A 22437-nucleotide genomic window follows, 5' to 3' on the forward strand; every position below is an offset into this window, starting at 1 on the left:
CATTACCTAGACTTCTGGCTATTAAATAATCTGTGGTCTATTAAATGGGGTGCCTGTTATTATGATTATTTTATTATTATGCTGTGTATTATTAATATTATGCTGTGTAAATTATGCTTTTAATGTTGTACACGATCCTGGGATCTTAGGATAAACGGGGCTATATAAATTGAATAAATACATAAAATAATCAATATATCAGATCTCCCCCGATTCTGAGAAGCCCTCCATCAAGTCAAGCTTCAAAAGCTACCAGATAAAGTCAGGCCTGTATATGTTTGACATGAAGATTCACAAGGGAGAAATTGCAGAGGAGACAGCAAATTGGTTCTTTGGTTCTTAATGCCTTCTCTCCTGCCAACCTAGCAGTTCGAAAGCATGTCAAAGTGCAAGTAGATAAATAGGTACCACTCCAGTGGGAAGGTTTCCATTTCCGTGCACTGTTCCAGTTCGCCAGAAGCGGCTTAGCCATGCTGGCCACATGACCCGGAAACTGTACACCAGCTCCCTCGGCCTGTAAAGCGAGATGAGCACCGCAACCCCAGAGTCATCCGCGACTGGACCTAATGGTCAGGGGTCCCTTTACCTTTTAAATGCCTTCTAGGCAAGCCTTGTTGAAATGGATGTGAGCAGGGCTGGATTTAGGTTTGTGAGGCCCTAAGCTCCTGAAGATAATGGGGCCCTTTATATGTCCAGCTGTCCTTTGTCAACAACAATGACAAAAGTCGCTGTTTTTTGTGTTGAATATATGGTAATTTATGGACCTAATAGGTATCTCAAGCCATTTGCACCTGTTGCCCTGCAACCAGTCCATGCAGAATGTCGGCACCCTATATATAGAAGTGAGCAAACCAGGAATATTTTAGCGAGCAGGCTAGCAGGCGGGGGCCCATTACTTACATCACAGGAGCCTACACAACACAAAACACTGTTGCTGTATGTAGGTTTTATTTTATTTGTTTTTTATCTTATATTTTGGAAATGTACATCCAGTTTTTTTCCTTTAATTTTTTTGGGGCCCCCCAAGAATGTGGGGCCCTAAGCTAAACCTTATAAGCTAAACCCTTGTTTAGTTTATATGTAAATCCGGCTCTGTGAGCTCCATCCCTGCCTTGGCCGACAACGAAGGGTCAGTTCTGCTCAGATTTTGCCCTTTGTTGTTAATAAGGGCTTCTTCCCCTCCCGTTCCTTCTTTCAAACTTTCTTCCTTGGTATTTTCTTGTGCGTTCAAGCAGGGGAGGTAAATGAATAAATAAGTATATTACCATAATTGATCACCCGGAAATTGTAGATAGAAGCTGCTCCAGATTGTTTGGAAGGTGAGAATGCCCCTTCCGATCGTCAGGAGGAGGGGGGGTTGCGGGATCGCGACACCACCCACACTCGCCCTCGCGAGGCTGGTGCCAGCCTCGCGGGAGGCCGCCGGGATTCCCCCAACTAACATCCCCTTGGCGCCAGCCAATCGGCTGGCGGCAGGGGCGGGCCTTAGAGAGGCCACTTAAGGTCGGGGCAGCCCTCGGCTCGCCCCTTTTCACCCGGGAGACGACGCGGTTTCCCACCCACTCGCCCGTTAGGTTTGCCACCGATCTTGCTATGGGCTTCGGCTGGTCGCCGCAAGGGGCCTGGTAGGAGTTTTTCCATTTGGCTAATTGGCTGGTTTTGTGAGCCACTTGGTTTTTTCGCCTACCTCGTAGCAAATCGTCACAACTCCCTTGGTTTTGGCGGTAGGCATTGGCCGGGGTATTGTCATGCAGATGAGGTTGGGGGGGAGGAACGCCATCACCTCCCCCAATGCTTGAAGGGTAGTTCGTTAAAGGACTCCGAGGGGCGACGCCTCGCCCGAAACCTACGGAGGCTAGGGCCTAAAGCGCGCCCCCGAGCGGTAACCCCTCGGGGAGCGCCTAGGGATACGCATCTCGGGTGGCTCCCCCTGTTGGTGTTTAACCCTTCCCGGTTAGACCGGATAGTCGGTTAGGGGCCAATGCCTAAAGCCAATACCCTTCTTTCCTGTAATCAATAAAGTTGTGGCCAATTTCGCCCATTAAACCTAAATCGCTGTGTCCGTTGTCTTTATTTATTCCACCTGTGGGGGGGGGAGGGAATAGCCACGCAATGGCTGAATTGCCTAATGCTGGGAGATAAATCCTTCCGTTCTGCCACGGTCGGCAAGGAGGCTGTGAACGATTCCCCTCATCCCTGAGATATTCATGGCTCAAAGGCTTTATGATCTGAGCCAACCTGATAGAAAAGACAGGCGAGCTGTACAAGCAAGCGTATTTGAGCAATTAGGGACAGCGTTCTGGTAAATTAGGGGGATTAGTGGCTCACTGGAGTCATTCATTTATTTATTAGATTTATATACCACTTTTTCAAGGAGCTCAAGGTGGTGGATGTCTCCCCATTTTATCCTCACGACATCCCTGTGAGGCAGGTGATTCCCATGAACTAAAACTTTCACCCTAGAATTCACCTTAGATAGTCCTGCAACTGACCGTTTTTACGGACCAGGCTTCGTGCGACATTCCTGGGATCTGTTGCTTCTCCCTCCCACTCTAGTGTAGTAATGTGAGGTAATCTGAGCTAGATTGAAATGTAGATGCTCCTTCATTCCTGCTGGGACTAGATCCAGCCAAAAATGGATGGTTTGTAGATTTGAGCCCCAACCCCATGTTGGGTGAGAATCTTGCCTTGAATTGGGGTTGGACTAAAGGTAAAGGGACCCCTGACCATCAGGTTCAGTCGTGGCTGACTCTGGGGTTGCGGCGCTCATCTCGCTTTATTGGCCGAGGGAGCCGGCGTACAGCTTCCGGGTCATGTGGCCAGCAGGACTAAGCTGCTTCTGGCGAACCAGAGCAGCGCACGGAAACACTGTTTACCTTCCCGCCGGAGTGGTACCTATTTATCTACTTGCACTTTGACGTGCTTTCGAACTGCTAGGTTGGCAGGAGCAGGGACCGAGTAACGGGTGCTCACCCTGTCGTGGGGATTCGAACTGCTGACCTTCTAATCGGCAAGTCTTAGGCTCTGTGGTTTAGACCACAGCGCCACCCACGTCCCTTGGGGTTGGACTAGGGTTGCCATAAATCTGGAATTTCCTAGACGTAGCCGGAATTGGCTGTCGGAAGCAGCTTCCGGGCAGAAATTGCTGAAATGTCCAGGACATAACCTCAACAACTTTGGACAAAACTAAAAAAACACTCAGAAGCTTTGGCAAAAAACAAAAACACCAACACTACCTCCAGGCATAAGGCAGTTGTCTATGATTCTATGAAAGGGGAGAGTTCTGTTGACTTCCTTGTGGGACTTCTTAATGATGTTTATGTTTCATCACTGCACACCACTCTGATAATTTATGGAACAGCGGTACAGAAACCCTTTTATGAATGAAAGAGAAATGTGGCTGTGTGTCATCATATCAATGCTGGTCTTTTCTTTCTCCGTAGGAGAGATCCTACAAGCAGACTAGCGTGGTGGAACAGATGGCCACGCACTTCACTCTCTATGGGAACCTGATATTCCGAGATTCGGATGAGGGTCGGAGGCAGAGTGTGAAGCAGAGCCTGACTATCGGTAGGCTTTGTGGGTCAGCAGACAGCGAACTATTGAGCCATGCGCCCGCCACACCTACTCTGGGCGCCGGAGGAAATGTGTGCCTGTAGCCTTAGGTGGGGGAACACTGTCACATGGGGGCCTGTTTGTTAGCATGAATGAACAGGTAAACGTCAGTTTGCAGGGGGCCTCTTGCAGACATGCTTTCTCTGGGCAGGGGGGTACGCAGCAGTCTGGCAGGAGGTACGAATAATGGGAAACTGGTGCTCAGGAGAGGAGCAGAGAGGTGTGACTTAGTATATATAGATCTGGCTAAGGCTGTGTCAGATCACTGGTGCATCTAGCCCAGGGGTCTGCAACCCGTGGCTCCGGAGCCGCATGTGGCTCTTTTACACCTTTGCCGCGGCTCCGGGGCAGATACTAGTGAGGGGAGGAGGTGCATTGTGCGCCCCGACACTCCCCACTGTGGCGGGCGCTGTACTGGCTGTGACATCACATGGGGGCGGTGCATGCGTTAGTCACCTTCCCGCCCACTGTCAGATCGGGCATTAAGGTAAGAAACAATATATGCAGTGTTATATTTGTTTTAAATGTCGCAATGGTTTTGCGGCTCCCAGTTTTTTTCTTCAGAAACGGGTCCAACTGGCTTTTTTTGTCTTAAAGGTTGCAGACCCCTGATCTAGCCCCTGTGCAACGCCCTCCCATCAGATGTCAAGGAAATAAGCAACTATCTTACTTTTAAAAGACTTCTGAAGGCAGCCCTGTTTAGGAAGTTTTAATTTTTTTTAATCATTTTTTAAATTGATTTTCTTTTCTCTCATTACAAGTATAATTATAAGATACAGCTTACATAAACATCTGGGGCAAATTTATACTCTATATGAAAGAAAATTGTAAACAGCTGAATACGTTTGTAGGTCTAAGCTGAAATGTTTGGTAATGGGAAATTAAGGAGCTGATTTACTTATAAGAAGGTGATTGTTAAAAGATTGATTTAAGGTAAAAAAGTGAATTTAGGAATCTGGAGAAATTGGTAACGAGATATGGAAGTCTGTTTGAGGGAAGGAAGGGGGTTGATGCTTTATTTAAGCAATGTTTTAAGTCATGAATTATTATTATTATTATTTAATTCTTTGATACGGAAATGTAATAAAATATGTAAAACTTAATAAAAATTCTATTAAAAAGTAGTGAAATACATAAATGAATTGTGCATTGCATGGAAAATGTGCTTTGATGCACTGTGAAGCTAGGACATCTTTGAAGCTGTAGAAGACAGGCCTTAAATGCTTGTCTTCCACCCAGTGCCATAGATACTGCGCCTACAGACACAAAGCTCTCTCTCTCCCACCCCGGCCCAGCGTTTCTGATATGGGTTGCTGCAGTAACTGCTGTGTTTGCCAAACTGTCCTGTTCTATTCTCAGCTGGGATAGCCCAGGTGGTAGAGCATAAGACTCTTAATATCATGGTTGTGAGTTCGAGCCCCACGTTGGGCAAAATTTTCTTGAAGTGCAGGGGGTTGGACTAGATGACCCTCGTGGTCCCTTCCAGCTCTACAGCTTTGTTTATGATTCTTTATGATTCTCAGCTGTAGTTCCTGTCCCATCTGCTGTGGTGGACTTTGAGGCCCTGGATGAAGAGCTTAAGGAAGAAGAGCAGCCGGAAGGGGAAGCAGGAGAAGGAGAAAAAACAGATCAGCCGGTAAGGCTTCGTGGCAACGTGCAAGTGTCTAGCTTGTATTTCTTTCGGTTTTTTACTTTGCTTAAACTGTTCAGGGTTGGCCCAAGACATTTAGCCACCCGAGGCAAATCAGAAAATGTCTCTTCGCCCCCCACCCCGAGAATCATAGTTTGTTAAGGGTGCTTTTGATATACAGTGGTACCTCGGGTTACATACACTTCAGGTTACAGAGGCTTCAGGTTACAGACTCCGCTAACCCAGAAATAGTACATCGGGTTAAGAACTTTGCTTCAGGATGAGATCAGAAATCGTGCTCTGGTGGCGCAGCGGCAGCAGGAGGCCCCATTAGCTAAAGTGGTGCTTCAGGTTAAGAACAGTTTCAGGTTAAGAACGGACCTCCAGAACGAATTAAGTTCTTAACCTGAGGTACCACTGTAGATACAATGGTACCTCGGGTTACAGACGCTTCAGGTTACAGATGCTTCAGGTTACAGACTCCACTAACCCAGAAATAGTACCCCGGGTTAAGAACTTTGCTTCAGGATGAGAACAGAAATCGCGCGGCAGCAGTGGGAGGCCCCATTAGCTAAAGTGGTACCTCAGGTTAAGAACAGTTTCAGGTTAAGAACGGACCTCCAGAACGAATTAGGTTCTTAACCTGAGGTACCACTATATATTAAAAAACACAAGGAGGAGTCATTCCCCTCCTTTTCCTCCTGCCCTCTCTGTAGCCCTACCAGCAATGAGCAGGGGCAGGGACAGGCAAGGCCCTCACCCGCCTCTGGTTGGGGACAATACTGGGGGACGGACATGGCTGACCCAGTGGCCAAGGGTGGCAGGAGGGGTAGTGGATAGGGCCCGCACACATTGGAACATAGGAAGCTTATACTGAATCGGACCGTGGGTCCATCTGGCTCACCGACAGGCAGCGATGGCCCTCCAGGGTTCCAGCACCCTGCTGCCACCGCTTCCTCTTCCCCTGCCCAGGTGGGTGACAGCAAGGTCCTCATGGTGCTGCTTCCTCAGTCAAAGGAGGACCACCATAGGTGCTGGTGATGCCCCTCTCTTTCCTTTCTAGTTCTGCCCAGACTGCCTCCCCAAAAGAGATTAGGTGGGTTGGACTAGATGACCCTTGGTGCCCCTTCCAACTCTGCAATTCTGTGATCGCTTTCCCCTCTTTCAGGCTGCAGCCCAGGAAGAGAAAGAAGAAGAATACCGTCCCCGTCTGGTGGGTGAACGAAAGCTCACCAACCAGTTCAACTTCAGCGAGAGAGCCTCCCAGACCTACAACAACCCTGTGAGGGTAGGCTGTCACTGCTGGTCTCTTCACACCCTTGTCTGTTGGCTAAAGTTCCTCTTGGCCATCTCTCTGCATCGAGTGCTAATTGCTGATGGACATAGAAGATATTGATTGCCTTTTGCCTTTGGCAGCTAGAAGCACAGTAGCAAAGACGGATGCTTCTTATATCAGAGGTTCCTGGCGCCCTGGAAATGGTGGAATTACGCATGTGCAGCATTCATGGGTGTCGTCTCCAAGCTCTCTGTGGATGCTTGACACAAACTCTTCCTCGCCCACCTCAAAAACATCAGTTTTCAGGGTCTGTCCTCAACCGCTTGTTTGTCAGGCTGTTTTCTAGAAGGGAAGGGCTGTAGCACATCTGCCTTGCATGCAGGAAGTCCTCCGTTCAATTCCTGGCATCTCCAGGTAGGGTTAGGGGTCTCCCCTGCCTCAAAAACCTAGAGATTCAGAATCATGAGGACTGGAGTCTGAAAACCTGGAGAACCCCTGCTAGTCAGGGTGGTTAAAACTGTACCTAGTCGGACCATGGGTTTGGCAGTACATAAGGCAGTTTCCTATGCTCCATGAAAGGTGATGAGCCAGAGAACGCTGACGTGGTTTATGTCTGAATATTTTTCAGCAGGCCTGTTCTGCTATCAGGGCACTTTCTCAGGCTGTGACAGTTCAAAAGCGAACTAAGTGGGAAGTCTCTCTCCAAATAATCTTTCTGCATCATGGAAACTGTTAAGAGGATGCAGGAACTGCCCTCCTGGATCAGGCTTGGAGATCCACCAGGTCCAGCGTTTCTCACTGAGTAGTGGCCAACCTGATGCCCCAGAGAGGCTAAGAAGTTGGGGGTGATGGGAATAATAGTAATAATAAATTTTATTTCTATCCCGCCCTCCCTGGCCAGAGCCGGGCTCAGAGCGGCTAACACCAATAAAATTTCAGTAAAAACATAAGAAGAAAAATAGGAAAAAAAACAATTTAAAATACAGGTTAAAATGCAATTTAAAATGCAGCCTCATTTTAAAAGTCAAAACCATAAGGGGAGGGAAACATAAGGGTCAGACTGAGTCCAAACCAAAGGCCAGGTGGAACAGCTGTGTCTTGCAGGCCCTGCGGAAAGATGTCGAGTCCCGCAGGGCCCTGGTCTCTTGGGACAGAGCGTTCCACCAAGCTGGGGCCAGTACTGAAAAGGCCCTGGCCCTAGTTGAGACCAATCTAACCTCCTTGCGACTTGGGACCTCCAGAATGTTGTCATTTGTGGACCTTAAGGTCCTCCGCGGGCATACCAGGAGAGGCGGTCCCGTAGGTACGAGGGTCCTAGGCCGCATAGAGCTTTAAAGATCAAAACCAGCACCTTAAACCTGACCCTGTACTCCACCGGGAGCCAGTGCAGCTGATAAAGCACTGGATGAATGTGATCCTGTGGCAATGACCCCTTAAGGAGCCTTGCCGCGGCATTCTGCACCCGCTGGAGTTTCTGGGTCAGCTTCAGGGGCAGCCCCGTGTAGAGCGAGTTACAATAATCAAGCCTGGAGGTGACTGTCGCATGGATCACTGTGGCCAGATCAGGGCAAGAAAGGTAAGGGACCAACTGCTTAATACACCGGAGATGAAAAAATGCCACCTTTGCTGTAGCTGCAACCTGTGCCTCCTTGAATAGGGAGGCATCGAAGGTTACACCCAAGCTCTTGACAGAAGGCGCTGGCACTAATTGAGCCCCCGCAAGAGATGGGAGTTGGCCCCCCAACCCCATGTCGTCCTGACCGAGCCAGAGCACCTCTGTCTTTGAAGGATTTAACTTCAACCGGCTCCCACTCAACCATCCAGCCACAGCTTCCAAGCATCTGGTCAGTGTGTCTGGGGCCAAGTCAGGGCAGCCGTTCATCAACAGATAAAGCTGGGTGTCATCAGCATATTGATGACAACCCAGCCCAAAGCTCCAGACAATCTGGGCAAGGGGGCACATAAAGATATTAAAAAGCATTGGGGAAAGGATTGCGCCCTGCGGCACTCCACACACCAAGAAGTGCAGTGGCGGCAACTGCCTCCCTAGCGCCACCAGGTCCAGCGTTTCCCACTGAGTGGTGGCCAACTGAGTTGGAATGGACCCCAAGGATCATCTAGTCCAAGCTCTTGCAATGCACGAATCACAAGTAAAGGATCTGCGACAGATGGCCATCCAACCTCTGCTTAAAAACCTCCAAGGAAGGAGAGTCCATAGTCTTCCAAGGGAGTCTGTTCCACTGTCACACAGCTCTTGCTGTCAGAACTTTCTGCTCTTGCTTGTCAGAAAGTTCTTCCTGGTGTTGAGCCAGAATCTCCTGTCTTGTCACTTGAATCCGTTGGTTGGGGTCCTGCCATCCAGAGCAGGAGGTTAGAAAAGGTCTAGAAGGTTAATCATATGAGGATTGACTGGATAAATTGTGTGGCAAGATTTAAGAGACACTGATACGTTCCCGAGGCTGGAAAGAGGTGGGCATGGGTTACAAGATGCTGCAATGAGCTCAGCCCTCACCCTCTCTCTCATTGCAGCAGTAGCAGGTGCTCCAGAGGAGAGAACAGGGCATCTCCCATATTGCCTTCTTTTGCCCTTGACTTTGATTTCGGGAACAGGGACGTGCCCTTTCTCATTTTTTTTTTTGTTTCAAAGACCGAATGCCTGCTATCCACACAGAGGCCATGGGGTTGGGTGGGCTGCAGATGCAGAGAAGCAAACAGATTTACTGGGCCATCTGCTCTGACGATGCAATTAAGACTCCTAAAGCACTTCAGACACTAGAAAGCAATATCATAATGAATAATAATGTGATCCATAACAATAAAAATACCAGTGACTTCAGGATAATTGCAAACTCATTCCGGTGTTGTGTGTAACGGGACTGGTTGGTGGTAGCGCATCTGTTTTGCATGCGAAAGAACTCAAGTTCAATCCCAGGCATCTTCACGTGGGGCTTTTAATGTTTAATAGGTTATTATATTTTAGTGTTTTTTTGGAAGCCGCCCAGAGTGGAGGGGGAAACCCAGCCAGATGGGTGGGGTATAAATAATAAATTATTATTATTATTATTATTATTATTATTATTATTATTATTATTAGGCTGAGAGAGAAACCCCAGAGAGATGCTTCTAGTTGGTGAGCTAGGTATACCACTGGTTTGACTTGGTGGAAGGCAGATTCCTATGTTCCAATAATAATAATAATAATAATAATAATAATAATAATAATAATAATAATAATAATAATTTATTATTTATACCCCACCCATCTGGCTGGGTTTCCCCCTCCACTCTGGGCGGCTTCCAACAAAGTATTAAAATACAGTGGTCTGTTAAACATTAAAAGCTTCCCTAAACAGGGCTGCCTTCAGATGTCTTCTAAAAGTCTGGTAGTTGTTCTTCTCTTTGACATCTGGTGGGAGGGCGTTCCACAGGGTGGGTGCCACTACTGAGAAGGCCCTCTGCCTGGTTCCCTGTAACTTGGCTTCTCGCAGTGAGGGAACCGCCAGAAGGCCCTCGGCGCTGGACTCCAGTGTCCAAGGTAGAGACGCTCCTTCAGGTCTACTGGGCCAAGGCTGTTTAGGGCTTTAAACGTCAACACCAACACTTTGAATTGTGCTCGGAAACATCCTATGACTATGCTGCATCTGATGCCATTAGTGGCATTTGAGATGTCCGTAGAACTACTATTACAAAGGAATAGCTCAGTCGGTAGAGCATGAGACTCTTAATCTCAGGGTCCTGGGTTCAAAACCCACCTAGGGCAAAATATTCCTGCATTGCAGGGGGTGGACTAGATGACCCATGTGGTCCCTTCCAACTCTACAGTTCTATGATTCTATGTAATAGGTCCTGAAGTGCCGATGTGGAAAGCAGAAAATTGTTGCAGTGTCTGCTCAAAGCTACCAGCTCTGCCCTCTCTGCTCTTCGACTACCTCCACACAAAGCCTTTATATCAGACCATTTGTGTCTCCCTCCAGATATTGCTGGACTCACATTTCCCCATTTCTGCCACAGCCTAGCCCTCCCCAGAGTCCTGTTTTCCTAGATCCCAGCTTCAGTTCATCAACACCCTTCTAGTTCTAGTGCAGCTGAATCTGACTTGTGGGCAGCCAGCCAGTGGCCAGTTCTTCGGTCTCATTTTCTCACCCCAGAGTTCTTACGACTCCCTTGCTTACAGAGACTTCAGGTGCTAAGGAGAAAACTTAGATTGCTTTGAACATTTTCTTTAAAAATCCCTTTCCCCAGAGAGAGATGAGCCCAAGCTTTTTACATAGGCTGTTATAATTCTAGAATGCCATAAGTTAGCCTGCGTGTTGCACTGCTCTCGGAGGCAGAAGCAGTAAAACCTATCCACCTGCGGCAAACTTGCAGCAATTTCTGCCGAAACCAATGATCCTTCCATTTGTACATTCCTATCGAGGTGCTTTCTGTTTCCCTGGACGCACGTGAGCCCGGGGTCATCGCAGCAACAGGCCAGCTCTTGTCACAAATAAAATGTCACGTTGATAGTAAACACAGATCCATTTGCAATACCCTCGCAGCACACAGACCTTTTGGATAAATGGTGGGGGGAAGTCACACTCCACTGGCGCTGCTCAAGTCCCAGCCGGTTTCTCAGTAGCTAAGCAAGAGCTGACTTTTATATATATCCTGCACTGACAACGGGATTAACTGCGTGCTACTTCAATTCCTTTCTTCCAGGACAGGGCATGTCAGATGGAGCCTCCGCCGAGAGCGACCTTCTCTGACACTGCCAACCAGGTAAATGCTATTTATTTATATATTAACTTAGAGCATTTGTGCCCCACCATTCAGCAAAAAAAGAGGGGGCTTTCAGAGCAGTTTCCATACTGTCAGCATAAGACCTACAACCCTACAACACAGAAGGAGAAAGGGACATGGAGGGCAGAGGGAAAACAGACAAGCTCAGCCACCAGTTTGTTCCCATAATGACCAGCCACCACAACTTTGGGTCAGGGGCTTCCTGGTGGAGCTGAGCTGTGCTTCCTACTCTGCCACTGAGGTGACAGCTAAGGAAGAGAAAGTTGGATGGAGCCGGAATCTCATCCCTTTAGTCTTCAGTCTTAACTCTGGGCATGCCCAGGTGGTCTGTGCATCTAATTCCTGCCAGTCCCTCAGTGCCTTTGCTCTTTCCTAATGGCCTGTGAGGATTACAGGGCCAAGAGAACACCCACATCCTTGATTGAAAGCATGGCATGCCCTACAGCACAATCCATGCCTCCTCAAATGTACTGTATTTTTTGCTCTATAAGATGCACCAGACCACAAGACGCACCTAGTTTTTGGAGGAGGAAAACAAGAAAAAAAAATCTGAATCTCAGAAGCCAGAACAGCAAGAGGGATCGCTGCGCAGTGAAAGCAGCAATCCCTCTTGCTGTTCAGGCTTCTGGGATAGCTGTGCAGCCTGCGTTCGCTCCATAAGACGCACACACATTTCCCCTTACTTTTAGGAGGGAAAAAGTGAGTCTTATAGAGCAAAAAATATGATACATCCCAGGTAAGTGACTTCAGGTAAGCAGCCTTCATTCTCTCCTGTGTGTGAGATAAAAGCATATGCTTGCTTTTGGGTGTGTTTGAAGGTACCAGGGAAAGACCTGCAGGATGAAATGTGGAGGCCCATCTCTCTGGCTTGGTGTAGATGAAAACACATCTGTGGCAGGCTCTGAAATGATGCTGAAACATATCACCTCCCCAAAGTCTCCCTGGGGGTGTCTTTTTAATCTGCATCTTTGAAACAATAGTGCCATTAGGATAAGTGCATTTTTGCTGCTGAAGTGTGTGGGATGGAATTCAACCAGTTTTTGTTTCTTTACGTTTTCTCTTTTTAAAATCTTACTGTTGCCCAGAAGTTGAATTGATCCGCACGTATTTCTTGCGGTCCCTGTGACAATTGTCCCAATTACCACTGATTTTGTCTATTGTACTTGGTACACAGCAGTAGATAAGACAATGCACAGATTCAGCGGCTCTCTCTCCTAGGAGGACATGGAGAGATGGAGAAAGGGATGCATCTCTGTTATATCAAATTGGTCCTTAAAAGGGACACCCGTGTTTCTAATCAAAGTGCTGGAATAAATGCAAATCTCCAGCTCGCTCGCTAGTGGAATTCTCTTCAGGCTGAGCACAGCTTGAGTGGCTCAGAGTAACAACTTGCTAAATTTGTCAGAACGCAGCTGAAGTTTTAGACAGAGGACAAAATCCCACATCGCTCTTCCCCATCTTGGGCCATTTTATGAATATAAAGTAATATTTCAAACTCTTCCTTTCTTCGTTCCCCAACTCCCTGCCAACAGTCCCTTTTCTATCCTACTGAATTTGAGTCAAGAGCCTTTCCAGAATCTCATGTGGCAAAGGACCTGTGTCTGCAGGTGGGAGGAGGAAGGGGCAGAATTGTCACCCACCGCCCAGGAAAGGCCTTGTTTCTTCCTTGACTGGCCTGTGTTTGTGTGGCTCCAAGTTCTCTCTTCCTCTCTGTTTGCCTTCCTGCTTCCCTGCTCCCTCCCAGCTACCAGCTTCACCTCCTTCTTGCCTGCAACCTTCTTGCAGCTCCTTCTCCCTTATCTGGCTCATAATTGCCTCTGCCCATGGATGGATGGATGTGTGCACTGTTAGAATATTCTGTTCCACCTTAAGGGACAGGCATGAGACTGTTGTGTGTCACATGTCTGTTTACACTCCAGCACAGCTTGCCGGGAACTTCCGTTTGCATATAGCTTTTGCTGTCTTGCTTTGGACATGAAGGAGAGAAGACATGTTTTCATTTTGTCCTGATGTATGCTGAATAAACTACTTGTAAATATGCTCAACACAACCCCTCCATGCCACTTCTGTTGCACAGTGTTTTACTCTGCTGAGTGTGCATGCCCAGCTTCTGAAAGCTTCTGAAGCTAGGGTTGCAGTTTCATGCTGATCCAAGGACTGGAGATCGCCTGGCACAGGCCAGCTGGGGGCCTGCCAATTGCCCCTGATTCCTTGGCTGCATCCCAACATGCACCTGTGGATTTGCCCCAGTCTTCCCTCCAGCTCTGGTCCTGTTCCTCTCCATTTTGCCTCTCTAGAATGGAGCTAGCATGGTGTAGTGGTTAAGAGTGGTGGACTCGTAATCTGGTGAACCAGGTTCGCGTCCCCGCTCCTCCACATGCAGCTGCTGGGTGACCTTGGGCCAGTCACACTTCTCTGAAGTCTCTCAGCCCCACTCACCTCACAGAGTGTTTGTTGTGGGGGAGGAAGGGAAAGGAGATTGTTGACCTCTTTGAGATGCCTTAAGGGGACTGAAAGGCGGGATATCAAGTCCAAACTCCTCTTCTTCCTCCTCCTCCTCCTCCTCTTCTCTATGTGCTCAGGGCCACAGGGCTCTAGGGTGACATTTCTCTTACATTGTCATCACCCATCTTCTTTCTTGGTGGTTTGGGTGGAAGTCGGGTGGGGAATGTTTTTAAGAAGTGCCTTCTGCTACCAGTGACTAGTTCTGTGATGTTCCTTGCTGTCTCACCATTCACTCTTTGTCTCTTTCAGTGGGAAATCTACGATGCCTATGTAGAGGAGCTCCAGAAACTGGAAAAGTCAAAAGAGAAAGAGAAACAAAAGGCCCCAGTTGCAAAGAAAGAAGACAAGATGCGGGGAAGAAAACTGACGTCGCTGGAATCTCAGGTGCTGTTCCTGCATATAGTGGTGCTAATACACGGCAATGCTTTGTGCCTTTTATATTTTCAACATCCCTTTCCCTTCATCCTAGGTGTTTTCTCCCCTATATCATTGGTGAAATACTTGCTGCCCCTGTGTTTTTGCCCTAGTCCATGTTCTCCAGTTCCTGGCTCAAATGTTTTCCTGTAAGGTTTAAAGCCATCAGGCCCCATCTCAGATCTCCACAAGTTCAGGATGTGTGACTGTTTTGTGAGCAGGTGGAACCTTGCGAGGGCCGGGCTAAAGGAATTGGAGATCCCCTTGGGACTTCATCACCTGGAGGTCCTCCACAATCTGCTCCATGGCTTCTCAGGCCTGCGCCTCACAGCCCTTGGGGTACCTGGGCAATCTGGCCATTGCAGTTTGCGCAGGCTGGAGCTTCTGAACCAGCCCCAAGGCCAGCCCCACATGGAGCGCATTGCAGAAATCCAGCCTCAAGGTTGCCAACACATAGAATAAGAGAATTGTAGAGTTGGAAGGGACCCAAGGGTCATCTAGTCCAACCCCCTGCAATGCACGAATCTCAGCTAAAGCATCCCTGACAGATGGCCATCCAACCTCTCCTTAAAAGCCTCCAAGGAAGGAGAGTCTACAACTCCCAAGGGAGACCGTTCCACTGTCCAACAGCTCTTACTATCAGAAAATTCTTCCTGATGTTGAGTTGGAATCTCCTTTCTTGTAACTTGAAGCCATTGCTTCGAGTCCTGCCCTCCAGAGCAGGAGCAAACAAGCGTGCTCCCTCTTCCATGTGACAGCCCTTGAGATCTTTGAAGATGGCTCTCATATCTCCTTTCCGTCTCATCTTCTCCAGGCTAAACAGACCCAGCTCCTTCAACCGTTGCTCATAAGGCTTGGCTTCCAGATGCTTGATCCTCTTAGTTGCCCTCCTCTGCACACATGGCCTATAGTGGTTGTAATGGGAATTGGGGTTGCTTGTGCGTAAACTGCTCCAAGCTGGTTGTATAGCTAAACCTTTCCCTGGTTTGACAGCCCTTACAACGCGACTGTCTCAGTCAGTGGCAGAATCCGTGAGTGGGCGTCTCCTAAACTTCCTCCAACATAGAAATTCTTTGACGCCCAGTCTCCTCCTAGATTCTCTGCGCGGAAGCCTTCTGCGCAGCGTGGGCGTGCCAAGCGGAGGTCCTGTGCTCTCTCCGCTGATTTCACTGGAAGAGTCTCGGAGCCTCCTCTCCGCAGTACTCTCCGCCTCTCCTTCCTCCCTGGTGTCCCCTGGATTTCCTTCCCCAGCGGAAGCTCTCTCTCTCTCCTTGCTAGTTCCCTCCCCTGCATCATTGGAGTGTCTTACCTCTCCTCTTGCCTCTGATGGCAGTTCCCTGACAGTGGTCAAGCTCTCCCTGCACAGGAACAGCTGCAGTTCGCCAACCAGACAAAGCTGGTAAAAGGCACTGCTTCTGCCCATGCAGTGTGACCAAAAAGCAATGTGGAGGATGCTTGCCCCTGACCTGGCCTGTTCCATGTGTACATGGTTCATCACATGCTGCCTGTTTTTTACCACCAGTGTGGTGTAGTGGTTAAGAGTGGTAGACTCGTAATCTGGTGAACTGGGTTCGCTTCCCCGCTCCTCCACCTGCAGCTGCTTTGGGACTCCTTAGGGTAGTGATAAAGCGGGATATCAAATCCAAACTCCTCTTCTTCTTCTGTGTAAATTAACAGCACAAGAGCCTGCCCTCTGGATCAGACCAAAGGACATCTTTTCCAGTATCCTGTCTATTAGGCCTGATTCTTTTTGTCTCAGCTGTCAGAACAGCAAGAGCAGCGTGTGGTATTGCAGCACCGCAGGGAGAAGGGAGGCTAGAATCATTCTGACCGAACTCCAACACATTTGGTTGTGTGGAAACCCAGTATTTGTAGATGAACAGGAAAATTACATTGCCAGCATTGGTGTTTTTTATTAATGATCCCTACAAATACTCCATTCCAGCTGTTGCTGGAGAAGAGGTTGAACGCACACACACATGTCTCCGTTTTCATCCCAGTTGTAGAGAGAGCAGGTGGAATCACCTGGTGCTGCGCAACAGTATATTTTTTATTTCTTTATTAAATTTCTACACCCCCCTCCTCCAGATCCCAACGGTGGGCGTGTCCTCCTGAGACCCCAGCCTGCTAACAACTTTGCCCCACACTGCCCCCTCCTGCCAGGGTGTGAGAATCACTGAGGGTTTGCAGTTGCAGACAATTAGAAAATGGAAAAAGCCCATTTGGCAGCTTCTCTCTTGGGTGTGGGGCTCAATGGGACCATGTTCGTGTGGGGAAGCCTCTTTTCACACGAGGATTGGGTCTTGTGTCAGCTTCATTATTATTGGCTCAGAAGAATGAGGCTGCCAGAAATAGATCATTAGGAGGAAATAGATATTGCCCCCACCGGGGGGGGGGGGCAGGCTTCATTATTGCCTTGCCTTCTGCATGCTTCATTAATTCCCACTGCGAGCCTGAAATTGGCACTTGGACTGCCGATATCTGTCTCTTGCTTTTGCCCCTTGATTGTTTTCTGCTGCTAATTCTAGGAGAGCCACGGGATGGTGGTGGGCGCAGGGATGGGAACATGCTTGGCTCAGAGCTCCAGATGGTTGAGTGGAGAATATTGGCCCAAACTTCCCCCAGTGATTAAATTGGGCAGCTGTGGAAGAAAGGGGGGAGATTTCTTCTTATCTCAGCAGGTTAAGGACACCAGACTTATCTTGTGAATACACTGCCCCATGCCAGCCTTTTGTTTAGTTATTGTGGTTTCTATCTCGGGCAGAACTGAGATTGTAGTGATCGGCTGCAGCAACCTGATGAATCCAGGACTTGAAGTGGAGCTGAGGCAGAAAAAGGGCTTTCTCCTTTGCACCAAATGCGCTGCAAGTGATCTGGGAGCGCCCCCAAGTGACTGGGCATGAGCAAACACTGGCAAAATGGAGGAGGAGGTTACAAAGTGGACGCCACAAAGTTATACAGCTTGTAAATACGTCCGGAATTTCCCAGACCTAGCTGGAATACTGTGTCCAGGAGGAAAATTGCTTTAAAAAGTCTGGGAAAATCCGGGCATATGGCAACCCATGTCAGCAGTATCGTTTTGGGTGATGTTCTTTTAAAATAGCTCAAAAACTCTTTTTGAGATTTTGCAAAAAAAGAAGCTCAAAACTTTGGCCCCAAACCCACCAATGCTCAACAACTTTTCTGTCCAGATTTTCACTTTTTGAAATATGGCAACCCTAGAAATAGCAATCTCAACCGTTTGAACCAACCTCTGAGGGTGCCTTCCTGTGCCAGATAGAAGATTCAAAGGGAGGCCCAGTTGTCATTATGGGGAAAGCAAAACTTTTATAAAAGACCCCACTGCCTCCCCTTATCTGCAGCAGGCTCAAATTAGCCAACCCAGAGAATTGCAGTAATTAACAGTAAAAGTGATATTGCACTTTTAGGGATGGGGGTGGCACTGTGGTCTAAACCACTGAACCTCTTGGGCTTGCTGATCAAAAGGTTGACGGTTCGAATCCCTGCAACGGAGTGAGCTTCTGTTGCTCTGTCCCAGCTCCTGCCAACCTAGCAGTTTGAAAGCACACCAGTGCAAGTAGATAAATAGGTACCACTGTGGCAGGATGGTAAACGGTGTTTCCGTGCGCTCTGGTTTCTGTCATGGAGTTTGTTGCACCAGAAGCGGTTTAGTCCTGCTGGCCACATGACCCGGAAAGCTGTCTGTGGACAAACACTGGCTTCCTCAGCCTAAAACCGAGATGAGCGCCACAACCCCATAGTTGCCTTTGACTGGACTTAACCGTCCAGGGGTCCTTTACCTTACCATCAGCTTTCTTTGATTCTGTTAGCTATGATTTCTGCATCGCAAGGGGCTGGACTAGAGCTGTCCTCTCCAACCCTGCCATTCTATGAATCTATGACTCTCCTGGCGCTGCCTTTATAACAGAAACCAGCCAGCTTTTGGATGTGAGCCAGTCCCTGCATGGGAAGCACCGAGGAGCCACAGCCAGCAGGGGCGAGGTGTGCGCCGGCCAATTAGAGATGATAGATGTCATGGCTAGCTCAGCCGTAGATGAAAACCGAAATTAAGCATCCATTAAGTGCTGAGCAATCCAGCCATTTCCCGCCTGGTCTCGGAGCGCAGTCTGCCCGGATGTCAGATGTGCCTTTAAACTATTCAGACTGGTCGCTCAGAGGAAGGAGGCAGAGCCTCCGAGACGCTTGGGAATTAATTAGCACCAGTGAGTAACAGGCTAGCAATGGGGAGGAAGGGAGGGTTTGTTTGCTGCTGGCTGGTGGACATGGCCGTGAGAAACGGCAGAGGGACAACGGGAACAGGGAGTGCCTGCCTTTCAAACCTGATTTGAAGTTTGCTAGGCAAATGCAGGGAAGCGGGTGGCGCTGTGGGTTAAACCACAGAGCCTAGGACTTGCCGATCAGAAGGATCGCAGTTCGAATCCCTGCAATGGGGTGAGCTCCCGTTGCTCGGTCCCTGCTCCTGCCAACCTAGCAGTTCGAAAGTGCGTCAAAAGTGCAAGGAGATAAATACAGTGGTGCCTCGCAAGACGAAATTAATTCGTTCCGCAAGTTTTTTCTTCTTGCGAGTTTTTTGTCTTGCGAAGCACGGTTTCTCATAGGAATGCATTGAAAATCAATCAATGCGTTCCTATGGAGACCGTCCGGGGACAGAGGGGAAGTGCCGCGCGCCTTCCCCTCTGTCCCCGGACCTGTTTAAAGCAAGGGGCGGAGGGGAGAAGATCGCTTCTCCCCGTTGCCGCCCCTTGGTTCAAAAGGGGTCCGGGGACAGAGGGGAAGGTGCGCGCGCCTTCCCTTCTGTCCCCTCTTTTGAAGCAAGGGGCGGAGGGGAGTCCCCGTTGCCGCCCCTTGCTTCAAAAGGGGTTGGGGAGAGAGGGGAAGGCGCGCACGCCTTCCCCTCTGTCCCCGGAGATTGCGGGGCTGGCAACGGGGAGAAGCGATCTTCTCCCCACCGCCCCTTGCTTCAAAAGAGGTCCGGGGACAGCGGGGAAGACGCGCTGTGCTTCCTCGCTATCCCCGGAGCTTGCGGGGCAAGCTTCGTTTTGCAAAGCAAGCCCATAGGGAAATGCGTCTTGCGAAGCGGCTAAGAAAACGAAAAACTCCTTTGTCTAGCGAGTTTTTCGTCTTCCGAGGCGTTCGTCTTGCGGGGTACCACTGTAGGTGCTGTTCCAGCGGGAAGGTAAACGGCGTTTCCGTGCACTGCTCTGGTTCGCCAGAAGCGGCTTAGTCATACTGGCCACATGACCCGGAAGCTGTACGCCGGCTCCCTCTCAGAAGTAGAGCAGGGGGAGCAGGCCTCCCCATGCCCAGTGACTGCAAGGATCCATTGGATCAAAAAGAAAACAACTAATACATGTAATAAATAATAGCAATATAGAACAGGACTCCCTGCACACAGCAAACTAGCACTTCAGGATTCCTGCCTGCCCTTTCCCCTAGTTATTGACCTACTAGCTTTCTTTGGGCAGGGCACTTTTTGTGTGGCAGAGTCCTCTGCTGTACAAGGCTGCGAACTGTGGAATTCCAATGGGAGAAGTATCAGCCCTTCCAGAATCCTGCAGAAAACTAGATCTTTGTTCCATTTCTGGGCTGCATCATGTTTCTTCTTGGGCGCGTGAGCTACCCCCGTACCAAATTCTTGGAGACCCCTGCACGGGGAGTATTACTCACGACAGCAGTTTGTTTGTTTCTAGGTAATTAAAAGGCCATGAAGGAAGAGTTATATGTTGTAGGCAGCCTGCTGCTCCAAGATAAACGTAGAGTTTTATCGAGGATGAATATCATGGCTGGCCCAGGCCGTTTGTTTTCCTAGCTCCAGACCATTACGCAGTCATAACGGATGCTTCCATTAATGTTATTGCCGTTGTATAAAATAATGCCGCTAAATATCCCCAGAAGGAAGGAATTAGTGTGCTGGTAAGCTGGCCCTGCCACTTCAGGACTTTGCTAGTCAGCAGCCGTTGCTGGGAAAATCAATTCCAAAAGGATCTTAAAAGGAGATAAATTAGGCATATCAGTTCCTCGGAAGATTCATTTCAATAAAAGACAGCATAAATCACACCTGGAAACAGTGGGCAGCCCAATCAGGAGCGCTGGTGGCTTCAGCAAACCTTGCACAGGGAGCGCCTCACTGCTGGAGAATCCTAATTATCTTAGGATATTTATTTGCTGACACACAAACTTGTAACACTCCCTTTGCGCAGTGACACAGTGCTTCTCCGAAGAATCAGGGCCCGCATAAAAACAGCTCTCTTCCTATAATCAGTTAAGTCTCTTGACTTACTGGAGGGCATTATTCATATTATTATTTGATTGCATTTAAACACCACTTCTTTCCTCCAAGGAGTCCATAGTTTTTCTCTCCCCTGTTTTGTCCTCACAACAACCCTGTGAGGTAGGGCGAGGCTGAGAGTGAGGGACTGGCCCAAGATCACAGCACAGACAGCTTCCTTCACTCACTAAGTTTTGGGAGAAAGAATTGAGCTGTATAAACATGACTGAGCGGAAAAAAGTTAAAATTTCCAGAGGAAAATATTCTTTTGAATTATGTACCTGTCATATGGAATTTGACAACTGGACAATGTAAATGGATTCTTTTGTGCCCTTACTATGGCCAAAAGACATATGGATGCACTAGAAGGATAAATCTATGTCCCCCTTCAGTCAATGGATTGAAAATATGACAACCCTCGCAATTTATGAACGGATTGCTTGTAGGCTATGTACGGACAAGTATAACGATATTTGGAACGTGTTTATAAAAAAATATATCTGGGTATGAATAACACTACAGTGGTACTTCGGGTTACAGATGCTTCAGGTTACATACGCTTCAGGTTGCAGACTCCGCTAACCCAGAAATAGTGTCTCAGGTTGAGACTTTGCTTCAGGATGAGAACAGAAATCGCGCAGCGGCAGCGGGAGGCCCCATTAGCCAAAGTGGTGCTTCAGGTTAAGAACAGTTTCAAGTTAAGAACGGACCTCCAGAACGAATTAAGTTCTTAACCTGAGGTACCACTGTATCTATGTATTTGGATAATAATAACATTGATATACCTACATACGCGGGTGGCGCTGTGGGTTAAACCACAGAGCCTAGGGCTTGCTGATCAGAAGGTTGGCGATTCAAATCCCCACGATGGGGTGAGCTCCCGTTGCTTGGTCCCTGCTCCTGCCAACCTAGCAGTTTGAAAGCACACCAGTGCAAATAGATAAATAGGTACCACTCCGGCAGGAAGGTAAATAGCGTTTCCATGCGCTGCTCTGGTTCGCCAGAAGCAGCTTAGTCATGCTGGCCACATGACCCGGAAGCTGTATGCCGGCTCCCTCGGCCAGTAAAGCGAGATGAGCATCGCAACCCCAGAGTCGGCCACAACTGGACCTAATGGTCAGGGATCCCTTTACCTTTACCTATATACTAGACAGGCATATATGGAACTGTAGTTGTTTGCATATATAACGCTATAATATACCTTCCCCCTTTAATTTCTTTTTTATTTCTATTTTATTTTGTTCAACTGAAATATTTATTAATAAAAAAGTGATTTAAAAAACCACAGCACAGACAGTTCAGTGTGGGTGAATCTTCTCAAGTTGAGGAGCCCAGCAGAGTTAAGTTCCAAAAGCACAGTCAGGGACGGAGTAGAGCAGGCTTCCTCAACCTCGGCCCTTCAGATGTTTTGGGCCTACAACTCCCATGATCCCTAGCTAGCAGGACCAGTGGTCAGGGATGATGGGAACTGTAGTCTCAAAACATCTGGAAGGCCAAGGTTGAGGAAGCCTGGAGTAGAGTATAGATGATGATGGTGGTGATGATGATGATACTCTTGCAACTTTTTTGGTTAGTATTGTCGCGGAAGACAATGGAAGAGTGTGCCTTCAAGGATGAAGTCAAATCTTTGGAGAGTTATAGCACTTGCTGTGGCTGTAGAGACTGATACCGGAGCAATGTTGAGCATTTTCAGCTCACAGTCCATGATGGTTGGACAACCCAGGATACACGGTCCTGACGTTCCAGCTTGCTAGGGGCAAGAGGGTTTGTTTTTTGCCTTGTGCAGTAGTTCTGTCCGCTTGTCGAGTGATACTCTGAGCTAAATTTTAATTGATTAATGAGTTTTGATATCTTGATTTCAAATTTCCACAAGAGTAAAAATAATCTGGAGCAAGCATATATTCTTACTTTTTGATTATGCATGTCTAT

The 22437-nt window shown here is 48.3% G+C and overlaps 1 protein-coding gene across 1 annotated transcript in view; it reads left to right on the forward strand.

The window, feature by feature from the left end:
• DNAI1 (dynein axonemal intermediate chain 1) overlaps positions 1-22437 on the forward strand; it is a 159849-nt gene that overhangs the window by 21263 nt on the left and 116149 nt on the right. The window contains exons 5-9 of the mRNA XM_083465924.1: positions 3444-3570; positions 5139-5251; positions 6414-6533; positions 11220-11279; positions 14055-14189. Coding sequence (XP_083322050.1) covers positions 3444-3570; positions 5139-5251; positions 6414-6533; positions 11220-11279; positions 14055-14189 — 555 coding nt within the window. The remainder of the gene's footprint in view (positions 1-3443; positions 3571-5138; positions 5252-6413; positions 6534-11219; positions 11280-14054; positions 14190-22437) is intronic.

Source organism: Podarcis liolepis (genome assembly GCF_965112155.1).
Source record: "Podarcis liolepis genome assembly, chromosome: 11".
Classification (NCBI taxonomy): domain Eukaryota; kingdom Metazoa; phylum Chordata; class Lepidosauria; order Squamata; family Lacertidae; genus Podarcis; species Podarcis liolepis.